Source organism: Falco cherrug, chromosome 6, assembly GCF_023634085.1.
Source record: "Falco cherrug isolate bFalChe1 chromosome 6, bFalChe1.pri, whole genome shotgun sequence".
Taxonomy (NCBI): Eukaryota; Metazoa; Chordata; class Aves; order Falconiformes; family Falconidae; genus Falco; species Falco cherrug.
This window is the reverse complement of record NC_073702.1, coordinates 58,286,779-58,300,025: the sequence shown is the minus strand read 5'-3', so window position 1 is coordinate 58,300,025 and position 13,247 is coordinate 58,286,779. Positions and strand designations below refer to the sequence as shown.

General features: G+C 39.4%; 1 protein-coding gene across 2 annotated transcripts in view; it reads left to right on the top strand.

The window, feature by feature from the left end:
* The window catches only part of TPD52L1 (TPD52 like 1), a 60,278-nt gene that overhangs the window by 13,482 nt on the left and 33,549 nt on the right, over positions 1-13,247 (top strand). For both annotated transcript variants that reach the window (XM_055714109.1, XM_055714108.1), the window contains exon 2: positions 6,068-6,183. In XM_055714109.1, the coding sequence (XP_055570084.1) occupies positions 6,068-6,183 (116 nt within the window). The remainder of the gene's footprint in view (positions 1-6,067; positions 6,184-13,247) is intronic.

Here is a 13,247-nt window from a genome sequence, read left to right as displayed (position 1 = left end):
ATAGTTTTTTCTGATCCATTTAGTTATTTACTGTACATGCTTCTAGTCCTCTTTAATCTCTGTATCTGGCATCAGGACATTATAAAGAAGATCAAAGGCACTAATGCAGTGTCTGGACAGTTCCTTTGTTCTACTTACCATTTCATCCCTTTGAAGACTTAATTGCAATTTAAATTTGTAAACAAGTGTTATCCAGTTTTAAATAAGAAACAGTTCTACATACCTTGCTATGGCTGTTAGCTACACTGCAATTACATGGCAAAAGAAGCTGTAATATCATTTTGCTTACTGGAAGGGTTATATAATTAGGAGATGTTTTCTCACTATTTGATATGAATACTAGATAACAAGGTAGGTACGCTATTTTTAGTTGGTTGAAAAACAAAAAAATAGAGCAGTAAAAGAGCTTCAATTCTTCAGTGTTTTGTTAGAATAAAGGATCATCATATTTTCCTGAAATGAATGTCAGAAAATGTACATGAGCAGAAATTTTGTGTTCTTGCCTTTAATTTTGCTGTCATTGTGGTTAATTCAACAGATATCACTACCAATAGTGTGGGCTTTTTTTTTTGTTGGGTTTTTTGTTTTGTGTTTTTTTTTTCTTAACACGGTCAACATGGAAGAATTAACCTGATACAAGACTAGATCGTGGCTCTGAGATGAATATGGAGGAAATGCATAAAAAACATTAATTAGAACAACTTCATCCAGTTGATCTTCAGATACCTGAATGAGTCTGAAAATACAGCTTGAATTTTGTCATTGTATTGTTTGGTTAATTTAGATTTTGTGGAACAGTTACAGATTCTGTAGTTTCTAAGTGGCTTATTTTATTTGTTGTCGCTACAATTCCAGTAACAAACATATGCACAGGTACAGATCAATGCTGAAACAGTTTCTTGCTTTAAATTAGATTTAACAACAGAATGTAGAATTTGGGTTACTAGTCTTAGCCGCAGCCATGAACTTTGGGAAAAAAATCAAAAATGCCTGTGAAGTGTTTCAGCATACTGTAACTCTTTGTACAGTTGTTGTATTATCTTGTCATTTGACTGTTTCAGAAGATTGCGTTAAATGTGTTCCCCCAGCTATCCACCTCCTACTTTTTCTGTATAAGTATCCTAATACAAAGAATTGTCTGCTCAGTTGTTTTGCGTCAGATCCTTGTGTATGACTTGCAGTTCCAAATTACTGATAATCCCATACTTCTAAAGTTTCCTGCATATTTTATCTAATTATACTAAAACTTTCTTTAAAGTAAAAGCCAAACAGCTCTTTGCACTAATTTATACCTCCTATATGCTTTTCCATACTTTATGGGGGCTTTTGTTTTTTCTTTTGAAGTATGATGTGTCCAAACAATCACTATGCCTGTTTGTGGACGATAAATGAGTTACACATGAGTATATTCTTAGTGGAATACATTGTAGGAATATAAGGTTGTATAAAACCATACATGTTTCACGTTGAAATTTTATGCTCCCTATATTTTGTCAGAAGGAGCCTCAACTAAGAGTTAGTAAGTAATAAATATTTTCCCTAATTCTCTAAGTTAGGAGAAAGAATGGTTTAAATTAATTTTATAGCTTCCCTATATTTTCAGTGAGCTATTGGGAAAACAGAGCCTTGAAATGTTACTTGACCAGATTCGTGACTTCCCAACAAGCAGATTTTAATGAGCAGCTAATGGTTATTTGAATACTATTATTTAAGATAGCCTATATTTAAAGGAAAAGATGGGGTTTGCCTAGAGGTGAGCCAGTGGAAACTGAGGTGCACTGTAAAAGCTCTCATATTCCAATTGAAAGATTTGCCTTGGACATCTGATCAAAATGACATTTAGTTCCTGTCAGAAGTTACAGGTTATTTATATAATTATGGGTAGATTATGACCATGTGTAGATATATAGTTATCTATGTAGGTATATAGTATGTAGATACATTTCATTCCAGGTGAATGGGAAACCAGTTAAGTTCGTTCAGTCCTAAAGGAGAAAGTGTGCAACCAAGAGGAAGAGCTGTTGTTACATGCTCAGCTCCAGGAACTGCAGGTATAAACTGTGTGTCTGTACATGCACACAAATGAATGTCTGCATTGCTGAAGTCCAGGTTTCTTTTTTTCCTGGGTGAAGTACGTAGTTGTTGGAATTGAATGTACATGGTAAAGTATAAAAACGCAGTGTTACTGTAAAATTCTGCCTTTTAGGTGCCTGAATCTGGTGCTGTTCTGTGTAATATAGAGAAATACTTAGATTCTAGGTCTCGGGTCTAACCATTTAGCTGAGTCAACTTATCATTGTGTGTGTTTCCATGAATTATTACATTAAGTGTGTGTTGCCTTCACGGGCATGCTGTGACCTGGTTCAGGAACGGCACGGCGGCCGACCCCTGGCCGCACGGTCCATTAGCTCACAGACACCAATGTGGTGGATGGCAAATGGCGTTTATTGCTGAACGACGCGACACTATATAGCCTAGGTTTACAATGTCACTTCCGTCTGCTCACATCATAAACTAAAAGCTGTTGGCTACCTGGAGGGGGGCCCTGTGTTTCCGTACAGTGCGAGATCTTCCGGCCGCCAGGCCCTAGCTAGCAACAAGTGTGTTTAACAAAATGTGTAGCTAGATTAAACACAGTAAATAGGATCCTACCTTGTTCCTTGATTCTTAAAGAATTACTCATGTGGTTAATTCAAGACATACCAACAATCCCACTGAGCTCTTGTATGCTATTATGCTTCTGTACTTTGTGCATATATAACCAATGTCTGAAAGGTACATTTCCCAGGCTGCCTAGTTGAAAGGACCTTACAGGGAAGGTTGGGAGGAGGCAGTGCTTCCTGCATGGAGTAGAAGGTGGGAGAATATTTTGGGGTCAGCAATACTATCAACAGGAGATGTTTTGCTACCAAAATCGTTACCAATTCTTATGTATATTGGAGTGAATTTTGCTGCAGGTTCCTGTTCTCCTTGGAGACTGCAAAACTAACAAGTTGTCTTAGGAGTAGGAAAATGCTGATAGCCTAATTTCTTATGGTTTTGTGTCTTGTGGTTGGCTGACTTCCTTGAATCAAGTTAATATTACAGTTCCTCCTGAGGTTGTGCTGAACTCTTCCTGGGTAAGGTGCTGTGGGAACCTCCCAGAAGGTGTGCTTTGGTACAATGGATGCGCTGGTACCCAGAAGGACGAACTTGAACTTTTTTTGCCTGTTGTAGAACAGATTTTCTGAATTATTCTTCTTCCCTATTTGGTTTCTTTCATACCTTGTACAAGGATGAGCTAGCTCATCTAGCATTCTGTCTATGAAATCACTTTAAATCTTCTCTAACAACTGACTGTTTTCATTAAACTTGTTTTAAGAGACCTTTTACTCTGTTTGAAATCTAATAGAGAACTCTGGTGGTTTGAAGGGAAATGGGGACAGACACATTAAAAAAAAAAAAAAAGACTAAGAACAACAAAGTCTTGGGAACTTTGCCTGCATACTTTGCTGCACAGTTGCTTGAAATTGTGGATGGTAAATTATTTAGGGTATAGATCACAGGGACAGTTTTTTGTTTACATTTTCAATAGATGGAAAGAGTTGAGATCTCTTCTGCGTCAAAAAGCCTGTCTTCTTCCTAATGTATTCAGTTTTTTATTCCTCCCTTTTCTGAGCTGAAGACTAAAGCAAATTAGAGACGTGGTCTGTGAGGGTAGCCCCAGACACTGAGGGTAGCCCCAGACACTGGTTCAGGTCAGAATCAAGAAATTAGTTTCTGTTGTTTGCATGGGGAAGAGAGACTTGAGAAGTTCAGATGACTTAGCACTGGAACTGAAGCATCCTATCTATGCTGATCCAGGACTGAAGTGGTCAGTGGTGGTGAGAGGATACCGATGAAGCTATCTTCAACAGAGCAGAATGGCAGCAGAAGCTCAAGTCTAGGACAGAGAGCTACTAGGTGTGGCTGGAAAAAACAAGGGTTGTGGAAGAAAGACAGAGGCTGAGAACAGCAAGGGAAGCGTGAGAGAGGAGGTTGCTCGTGATAGGGCTCATGTGAGGAAGTTTCAGAACTGAGACTGACTGAAGGATGACTGCAGCCAGCAGTATGGTGGAGAGATGTTCAAACTGGAACTGTGACGTGACTGAAGTGAAGCCTTTGCAGAGGGACAGTGACCAGTGACTCTGGCTGTGCCTTGAGCAAGAAAGTGGAGACTGGAGGATCAGACTAGATTTTAGAGGACTTAGCCAAGAAGCAAAGATGAGAATTGGTACTGGCACTGACTGAGGTTGCAGAGGATCATGCAGAAGATTGGCATGCATGTGCTATTTTGGAATGGTTTGTAATTACAGTTCAGTCCTGAAGTTTGAACTTGACCATTGGGTCTTTTAAGTGTTACTCAGTTGTCTTTGGTGATTTGGGCCCATGTTGGCTTCCATTTTTATTTGACCATTGTCTAGCACTTCTGCCTAGCGAATAATCCTAAACTAATGTTTTGCCTTGAGCACAGGTCTGTCTTCTTTTTAGCTGAAGTACCAGTTGCTTCAAGATAGCCTTATCCCACATTACCCCAAGACTTTAAGACCTAACCCTGTTGCCCCTGAGATTCTTCGCAGTATTTCCATCTGCCTTGTACTTCTGCTCCTCCATCCATGAAAAAAGAAACTGTTTTCTAGACTGTGAGGACTAAGTTTAGCCTGATTCCCATAGCAACACTATTAATCCTCAAACAAATACCAGACAACAATTGTGTTTAGAGATGGAGGGGTGTTAATAAAGGTGATTTGGGAGTATTCCTACTGAATAAATGTGCTTTTCTTTTGTTGTGACTTCAGCAATCTAGGTTTTCCTGGCAAGCTGCTTCTTGGGTAATAGCTAAGGTATCAACTAATTCTGTAGGCTTTCAATTTTTATAAAAGGTTTTGTGCTTAAAGGTGGTGCTCTATTCTTGTGTGTGATGCCGGGCAGGGGTTCAGCACCTGTGCTGCTGCTCTTTATTTTCTCACTCAGGGAAGGTTGTAATTAACAAGGCTGAGTTCACCATGTTGTGCTCTGCAGTGAAGTTGATGGTATGAATCAAATCTGTTCTGGGAAATGGAGAAAATCCAGGTACACTGGGGGGGCTCTAGGTAGAAGAAATGACAGAAAGTTTTGCTTTCTGCATGAAAATATATTCAATTTCAAGTTGTTGAATACTCCAGACATGCTGCTTGTAACCTCTATTCCCTACTACCAAAACTTAAATTCTAATCTATTTGTAATAGAGAATACAGGCCTCTCTGGACCTGGGAAAGACATTGTTCTCTTCTGTATTAATCACTATGCAGATGTCAGGAGTCAGCTGAGATGGGTGGTTACCCTGCCTGAAATCCAGACAAAAGTGTTGTCCCAGATATAGCCTGGAGAAGTATTTTCTTCCCCAACAGAAACAGATTGAGAACTTTAAAACAAGTTCTAAAGGAGTGAGAATGTTTTCTGTTATTGATAGGATGTATTTTGTTGTCTCTGTATATATCATACCAGGAAGGCCCAGATCTCACAAACATTTGTGTATGTGCTTATCTTGGTTATAATGCATACCGATCCTGATCTTGGACAAGCAGAAGAAGAAAGTAACTGGAGGTCCGGTATAATTGTGCACCCTTCACAGGTTTAGATTAAGTGATGAAGGTATGCTGCTCTCTGGCATTTAGAAAATTCAAATGGTAGGTATGGCATTTGTTTCTGCAAACTATGTACATCTGTAAGGTTCTCAAGTTGCTGCAGAGGTACTTTTAGAGCAAAGGAGCAGGGACATGTTTTGTCAGGGACTAATGAGGTCCAGGGTGATTGCTTTCTGGGAATGAGTGGTGCTTTCGCATACGAAATTGCTTCTGTGAAGACTTTACCAACTGATACTTTTAATAGCTTTTCAGAAGCAAAAAGGAGCGGAATCCAAATCGTCTTTAGCAGGAAAAAGTTTTGTTTTACTTTGTTTTTTTCATGGTGTGTGAATATTATATCTTTCTTAATTTTCGGGGAGGTCAATATTATAGCTGAAATAATTGATAATGATTGTCTTGACCTTTTACCTCTTTACTTTAAGGCCTGTTGGAAACCCAGTCTTTGCATGAAGCAGATGAAGATGTAGTCACTGATGTTGATTTCACCAATATGATTTCTGAAGAAGAAAAAGAAGAATTAAAGATTGAGCTAGCCAAGGTAATGAATTTGAATTTCTGTGTTACTGTTTCTGCTTCCTTAAACCGGAAAACATTAATTGTAGGATGAAGTACTACACATTTTAGTGAAATTATTCAAGACTACAATAATGTGAAGCGGTTAATTTCCTTAGATATATTTTGAAGATTGTGTGTCTTCTACTTGACGATTGTAAAGAGGAAGTTAAATATACCTTACCATTTTAGTCAAGACATCTTTACTTATAAACCTTCCTTTATAAAGAATGAAAGGTGCTGTTCTTATGAGGTCTGTGGTGGTCTTGTTTCAGTGCTTGTGATGTGGAAAAGATTCTTTTTCTGGTGCTCAGGAAAAGCTGCTGCTGCTGGTTATAGAAGAGAGTGATGATGATGACCACAGTAATTTCACCAAATTTTTGTTTCCTTTGGCACTGATGTGTTTGGAAAGGGTTATATTTTTGGTTTACATTTATTTGCTTAATTAAAGAACTTCAGGAGATGTCATGATACTGTGAAGGTTTAAAAATACTACTTAATAACAAGGAGATGGGAGGAAAAAGGTGTGAACCATGCAATAGTTTTATTAAAAAGAATAAAGGCACTATCTAGATTGGTCTACAATGGGAGAGTGTATTCAGTTTTGATTACTGCTGCTGAATGCCACAGAAACAGAAGGGAAATTCCAAAATGGAAAATGAGAGAATGGGGAAAAGTGAGGATTTACCTATTTTAAATACAACACAGGTAACAGAAATCACAGCTGTATGAAGGTGGGGAATTGTTTTTGTCTTAATTGAAATAATGAATACAACAGAAATATTTAAATTAATATTAAGTTGTAATATTAAATACTGTAAGAAGTCACATTCTTAATGACAGTCAGGTCATTTGCCTTCCATGCCGATTTAGGATTTTCTAGTGAAACAAACCCCAAGATTATTTTTTTGCTTTAATGTTTTATCAAGCCTTGTGTTCCTGAGTTGCTAGTTAACTTTTACTACTTTGCTGATCCTGTCACATCTGTGAATAATAATAAGGAAGCTGAAACTTGACATGTTCCATTCATCACATAGCAATGAGGTAGGAGTTGGGATGTTCTTTACTGGATTTTTATCTGTACCAGAGACAGTGGGACACACACTGAAACACAGTAGGATCCTTCTGAACATTAGGACACACATTTTTACTGTGTGTGTGACTGATCACTGGTGCAGGTTGCCCAGAGAGGTTGTGGAGTGTCCATCCTTGGAAACAGTCAAAAGCTGTCTGGGCACAGTCCTCTGCAGCTGGCTCCACATGGCCCTGCTTGGGCAGGGTGGTTGAACCAGATGACCTCCAGAGGTCTGTTCCAACTTCAGCCATTCTGTGATTCTCTGCTGTTTTCTGGTGAAAGGGACTTGAGAGGTAGATGAAAACAAGGAAGGAAAAAAAGAATGTCCTGCAACGACCTGCTGATGATATGCCTTTGTCAAGAGAATTAATCTCAAGTGGTTCTGGGCATCCTTTCTGCTTGCTGATTCCTGTGGGAGCAGAGAGTTCTCTGGTTCATGGTAGAAACCCTTTAATTCATGTACCAACACACAAGTGAGAGATTGCCTCTCAAATATTATGAGCTTGGCTGACCTAGAAATTATTTTTTTAATTGCTTGCAGCAGTTTACTGGAACACAGTTTATGCTTAAAAACAAAATAAAACTGGTAATCATGCTAAGAACAGTTTGGTAACTTGAATTTAGAGTGAACAAAGTCTAAACTTAATTGAGGCTTGTAATTCTTGGAAAAGAGTGTGAAAAATATATAAGACCCTGACTCCTTCAGAAAGAAACCTCTGTGGGAATTGGCTAATGTTTCCTTTTGAAAAGCTATTAGTCTTTACTTTCAATCCCTCTCTGCTCCACCGGTGGTAGTTTAGTTTTCTTTCATGTCCTTATGTGTTGGGTAATATCTGTTTGAGCCTGTAGGAACAAACACCTGTCTTATTATTCTGAAAGGTTCAGATCTTCCTTAATGCTGCAATCACTTAATAGTTCATATAATGGGGAGGTGTTATGAGCACCTGTTGTGCATGTATTTAAACAGAAAAAATTAGCTGTTGTGCATGTATTTAAACAGAAAAAAAAATTATGTTCCATCTCTATTGTCTTCTTCCCCTTCCCTCCCTGACATTAGGAGGGGAACTAACATTGCTGTATTTCTGACACATTTTTTGTATCCTCTTTTCCTATTCTGCTGCTGGTAGTCTCGTACTGGAGACTTTTCAGAGCGTGGACTAAGTCTGTTCTTGTATTGGTAGTCTGGCTAACACGGCAGGGCTCTGACTAATCAGCCCTTGGAATTTCTACAGTGTGAGTAAAATGAGTAACCCTTACAAAAACTTCTAAGTCATTTGAATTAACAGAGGTCAGCCTGACATTTCAGAATAATAGCAGAAAATTGTAAAACTTTACGTGAGGCCAGAAACTTGTGAGCAGAACGGATTTTTATTTCCTGCTCCCCCCAGCGTGAGGAGCATGATACAATGACTCTTGAATCATGATGGGGGCTGAGGTTTTGAGCTATCTCACTCATTGCTTCAGTTGTCCTTCCATTGCACCCATCACAGTAGTCTTTTACTCCTTGCTGTCTTCCACCTCGCATACCTACACAGAAGCAGCTATCTGGTTTGATCTACAAGCTTTCTAGCTGATGCACAGGTTCTAAGTTCATCTGTGTATGTTACTGCATGTTTATTCTCAATTTGAGGAAAGATGCGAGTACCATTTTCTGCAAAATATGGCTAATTTTATTTGAATGTCCCTGATTCCTCTGGGTGCTGTTCGCCCAAGGAAAAACTTATAAATCAACGGGTACTCAGCCTGGAGGTGTAAAATTTGAGCTATGTGATTTGGTACAGAGATTAAGCGCCTGTTATGTTTTGTGCAACTCTGTTATTCTGTTTACGATTACAACTACTTTTTTTTGAAGTCTACCATAGTAAGGTGCTCACATTTCCTTACAAATACTTCAAACATTTGAGTATACATGTTATAATACACAGCAATTTGGAAAAGAGGTAACAATTCAATGATAATCACTAGGTTACTAAATACAATAGCTAATCAAAATTTAGGAGTCCCGTAGATTGGCTTCATTAAGAGACAGTTTTTCTGTGTGTTTGCTGTAACTGTGTCTTCTGACATAAAAAGGATTATGTGAAACAATAGTATAGAGGAGATGCAGTCTTGTGGTTTGGTTTTTTTTTTTGAAAGCCAGTGAAATGAAGGAAAACATTATTTTCTTCCTCACGAAGTGATCTTTCTGTTACCACTCACCCTCTCATAGTTGTTTTCCTACCACTGGTGTAGCTGGTGCTTCCTTATTACGTTTTTGGTCTGTCACTTGTTTTCCAGCTTTTCATACAGGATATAGCTGTGCAGAGAGTTGATGTTCGGTTCTAGCACACCCAGGCAGATGCATGCTGTACTCTGGCTGCCGCAGCAGTGCATGTGGTGGTGAGGTGTGTGAGCTTGCCCTGAGAATCCAGGGTGTCTCCAAGCCGCGGCTCCACGATGTGAGAGTTTTTATGGCAGTGCTCTTTCAGAATTTCTAACCCAGCTGTTTTCATCTGCGTGCCTCCTGGCTGGTTTTGGCAGCGTGGCTAGGAGGTGCTGCACTGTGAGCCAGTGAGTGACGTAGCCGTGCAGGCGTGAGTTGTGGTGGTGCATCCAAAGACGGGTGTGCCAGCTCGTGGGGGGCAGCGGGAGTTCCTTGGGAGAGCACTGGCTCCAAGACCTCCATGTCAGGGTACTGTGGCCTTGGTTTCTCTGCTGGCTTTGCTGTAGCTGCCAACTCCTTTTCAAGTTTTTGTCACCGTATTATCACACTGCTGGTTGCGTAACTCACTTTTTATTTCTTAAAACAGTACCTGACAAAGCCTGTCCCTCAGGTACATCTCACTCCTAAACAGTCACATTTGCCTTCCTTTCAGTAGTGATGTTATGTCTGTGGTACAATACAGGACCTCTATGGGTGTACTGCGTGTGCTGCTTTAATTGATCACTGCTGCCTTCTCCGTCTCCAGCCACTTGTTCTGCCCTCCATGCTGTACCCACACAGGTACTTGTGCATCTCTCTGCACTGGATCTAGGAACTGATCCAGCTTAAAAATAGCCCTTGATTTTTCTGTGATGGCCTTTACCTGTGTGAGGAGGGCTGTGCAAACAGCCAGGCTGGGACACTGCACTTTTGGGTGATGTAGTAGTAGGGAAACAGGATGCTTAATCTGACTTAGAAGTATACATTTAATTATGCTGGCTTCTGTTTTCTGTTGGGACACGTTAATATTTTAATCGTTTACTGCCTTGTCCTTAAAACTAGCATAATAAATGCTGAACCCACTGTTTAGCTTACCATTCAATCCATTCGTCGGTATCATTCAAACCAATAGCTGAATCTTTTCACCTTCACATTTTACACAGTACTATGTGTATCTCAGAATATAGGTAATATCAACTGACATAATTTTTTTTGTTAATAATAGTTTACGCAAAATACTCAGTTTCACTGAATAAGTACTTTCTGGTTTGTTTTTTTATGAGCTGTTGTATGAGTGTCTACTGGAAAAAGTGGGAAAGGTTATATTTTGGAAATTACCGGGGTGGTTTTTTTCAGGCATGCCAGCATCTTAAAAGGATGTTCAACACTGTAAAATGTAGAATTTGCTCTAAAATAATCAAAAAAGACAAAACAAGGGAAAATACTCTTTTGTGTTTGTGTTCTGGACTTCACTGTCCTTCTTCCATATTATTAGTCAGTCCCAGGTTTCAGGGAGATATTTCTGTAATTGTGGACTTTTTTTCCTGGGGTCTCACCTTTCTGTGATTTACATGTTATTCATGTCAGCTAATCATGGGAATCATAATGTCTTAGGTGGTCAGCTCCTCTCCTTGCTTTTACATGTCCCACACAATAATGGAGGAAAGAAAAACCAGCTATTAACTCAGGTTCTTAAGCCTACAAATATGGAGAAGGGAATGTTGTCCCTCTGTGAAGCATCTATATTCTTCTGACTTTGTTGCACTTAGAAGGGAAACGTGAGGACTAGACTAGAATTTCTGTTGACTTAACCCTAGCTTCATAATGGAGTCTGCATTTAGAAGAGTGGACTTTTCAAAAATGCCTGAGCAGGTGATGCCTGACTTCCATGGGAGTTAGGTATATAACCTCCTTAAATGCTTTTCAAGATCCTACTGTAAGTCCCTAATCCTTTCTACCTGCTTCAGTCTTCAATCTCTGATATCTGAGCTCTTGAAGGAGGCTTTGTGTCTGCCAATATATTAAAATGATGGAACTTGAGGAAGATTTTGTCAATTCAAAACTGATTTCTAAAGAAAAATAATTTATTATTTTTAATAGTGTCAGAAATGTTCGTACGCCATTGAGCATGTGGTTAATGCTTGCTTAGGGCTTTACAGCTTTAGGTGTGTATTCAACAGAACAGATGGAAAGTAATTTTAATAGAAGCCATTGAATGTTCACATATCCAGGTACCTAATGATCAGCCTAGTGCTAGTCCATATGGAAAGCATTAATTTTTAAGTACATGTAAGCATACTGGTATTGGTTTAAGTTAAGTTCTTTAGCAGTGTTACGCAGGCAGACTTGTGCACTCAGGGGTTTGCTGCGGGTGGGAAACAACTGCAGGGTTCTCTCAACTGCTGCCTGAGGAATGCTGACATTTGTGATTTCTACTTTCTCTAAGCATCTAACCAGTTATCCTCTCAGAAGAGAAACTTATGCTGCCTCTTGACAGCATTTCATTTGCAGGTTAGGAATGTAATGGAGCATAAAGGACACGGGAAGGAATAAAGTCACTTTGGATTGTTATGTATTTTACTGCTGAAGTGTTGGCATCACAGGTGTTGGTGAATACTGATATCTGCTCCACAGAGGTCATGATTTTGCTTTGTGTTCATAGTCTTGCTGCTTAATTCCTGAGCTGCTTGAATAATTCAGATAGCAGGTAGTGACAAAAGAGAAATTGGTAGCTGGGGGATTCAAGGGCGAGACTTTTCCAAGAACAGTGAGCTTGCAACCAGTTTTACGGGGAAGAAGAATGTACAAGTGTGTAAAATAAAAATAATGGTGGTATTGACAGCCTAAATATAGCTCTGGAGGTCAGCAACTGATTCAGCTGGTGCTTGCCTCATTCCCTGTAGCCCATGGAGTTAAATCATAGGGAGAATGTGGTTCCAGGGAACTTAACATATGGCAATCAGATACATTACCATATGTTATCCTATCAACATATGGAGGAAGGAACACAGTTAGTAAGGGAATTTCTAAACCTGAAGTGGAAGGCAGCTGCTCTGGTGTCACTTGCCGTTGTTAGCTTCAATACCTCTGAGTGCTGCCTGGGATGCTTTGGGATGAAGGCAGCAAACCCCTGCTCGTGCTCACAGGAGTGCAGCCCAAGGAGGAGGATTGTGCACCTGTGGTGGGCTCATTCAGCAGTCCCTCCTCTCAGTCAAGTGCTCTGGCCCATGCCTTGTTAGAACACTGGCTTGGTTTAAATGTTTCAAATAATGTGCACTGCCCAGAGAATTGTATCCCTCTGGGCTGAACGGCATCTTTACAACTTGAATTTGCAGTTTGGTTGATGACTAGGAGCTCTGAAAAGACTGATCAGCTGTGTCTTCTCAATGCTTCTTTGCTTTGGTTGGAACCTCTTCACTCATGTTAACAGTCCATCTGCTGCATATTTTTATGTTACTATTTTGAAATGTGTAGTTGCCTAAAATATATAGATAAAACTCGTGTGTCAAGGACATAGCTTTTATGATACTTTCAAGTCATATGTTAACATGTGATTATTTTTTTTATCTGCTCCTGAGAATTCACATCTTCTTTTTTTTTTTTTTAATGAGAGAAAGACAAAAAGCTGCAAATACCAAAGTTAAAAGCCTGTGCATTCAAAGAGAGATGTTTGCCTGAATTATCCACTTCTCTTGTTTTGCCCATTCCCATTTTACTAGTGAATGAAAAGCTGATGTTTGAGACTTCTCATGCCCTGAGGCAGATAGATCTTGATCAAGTCGTTCAGTAGTCT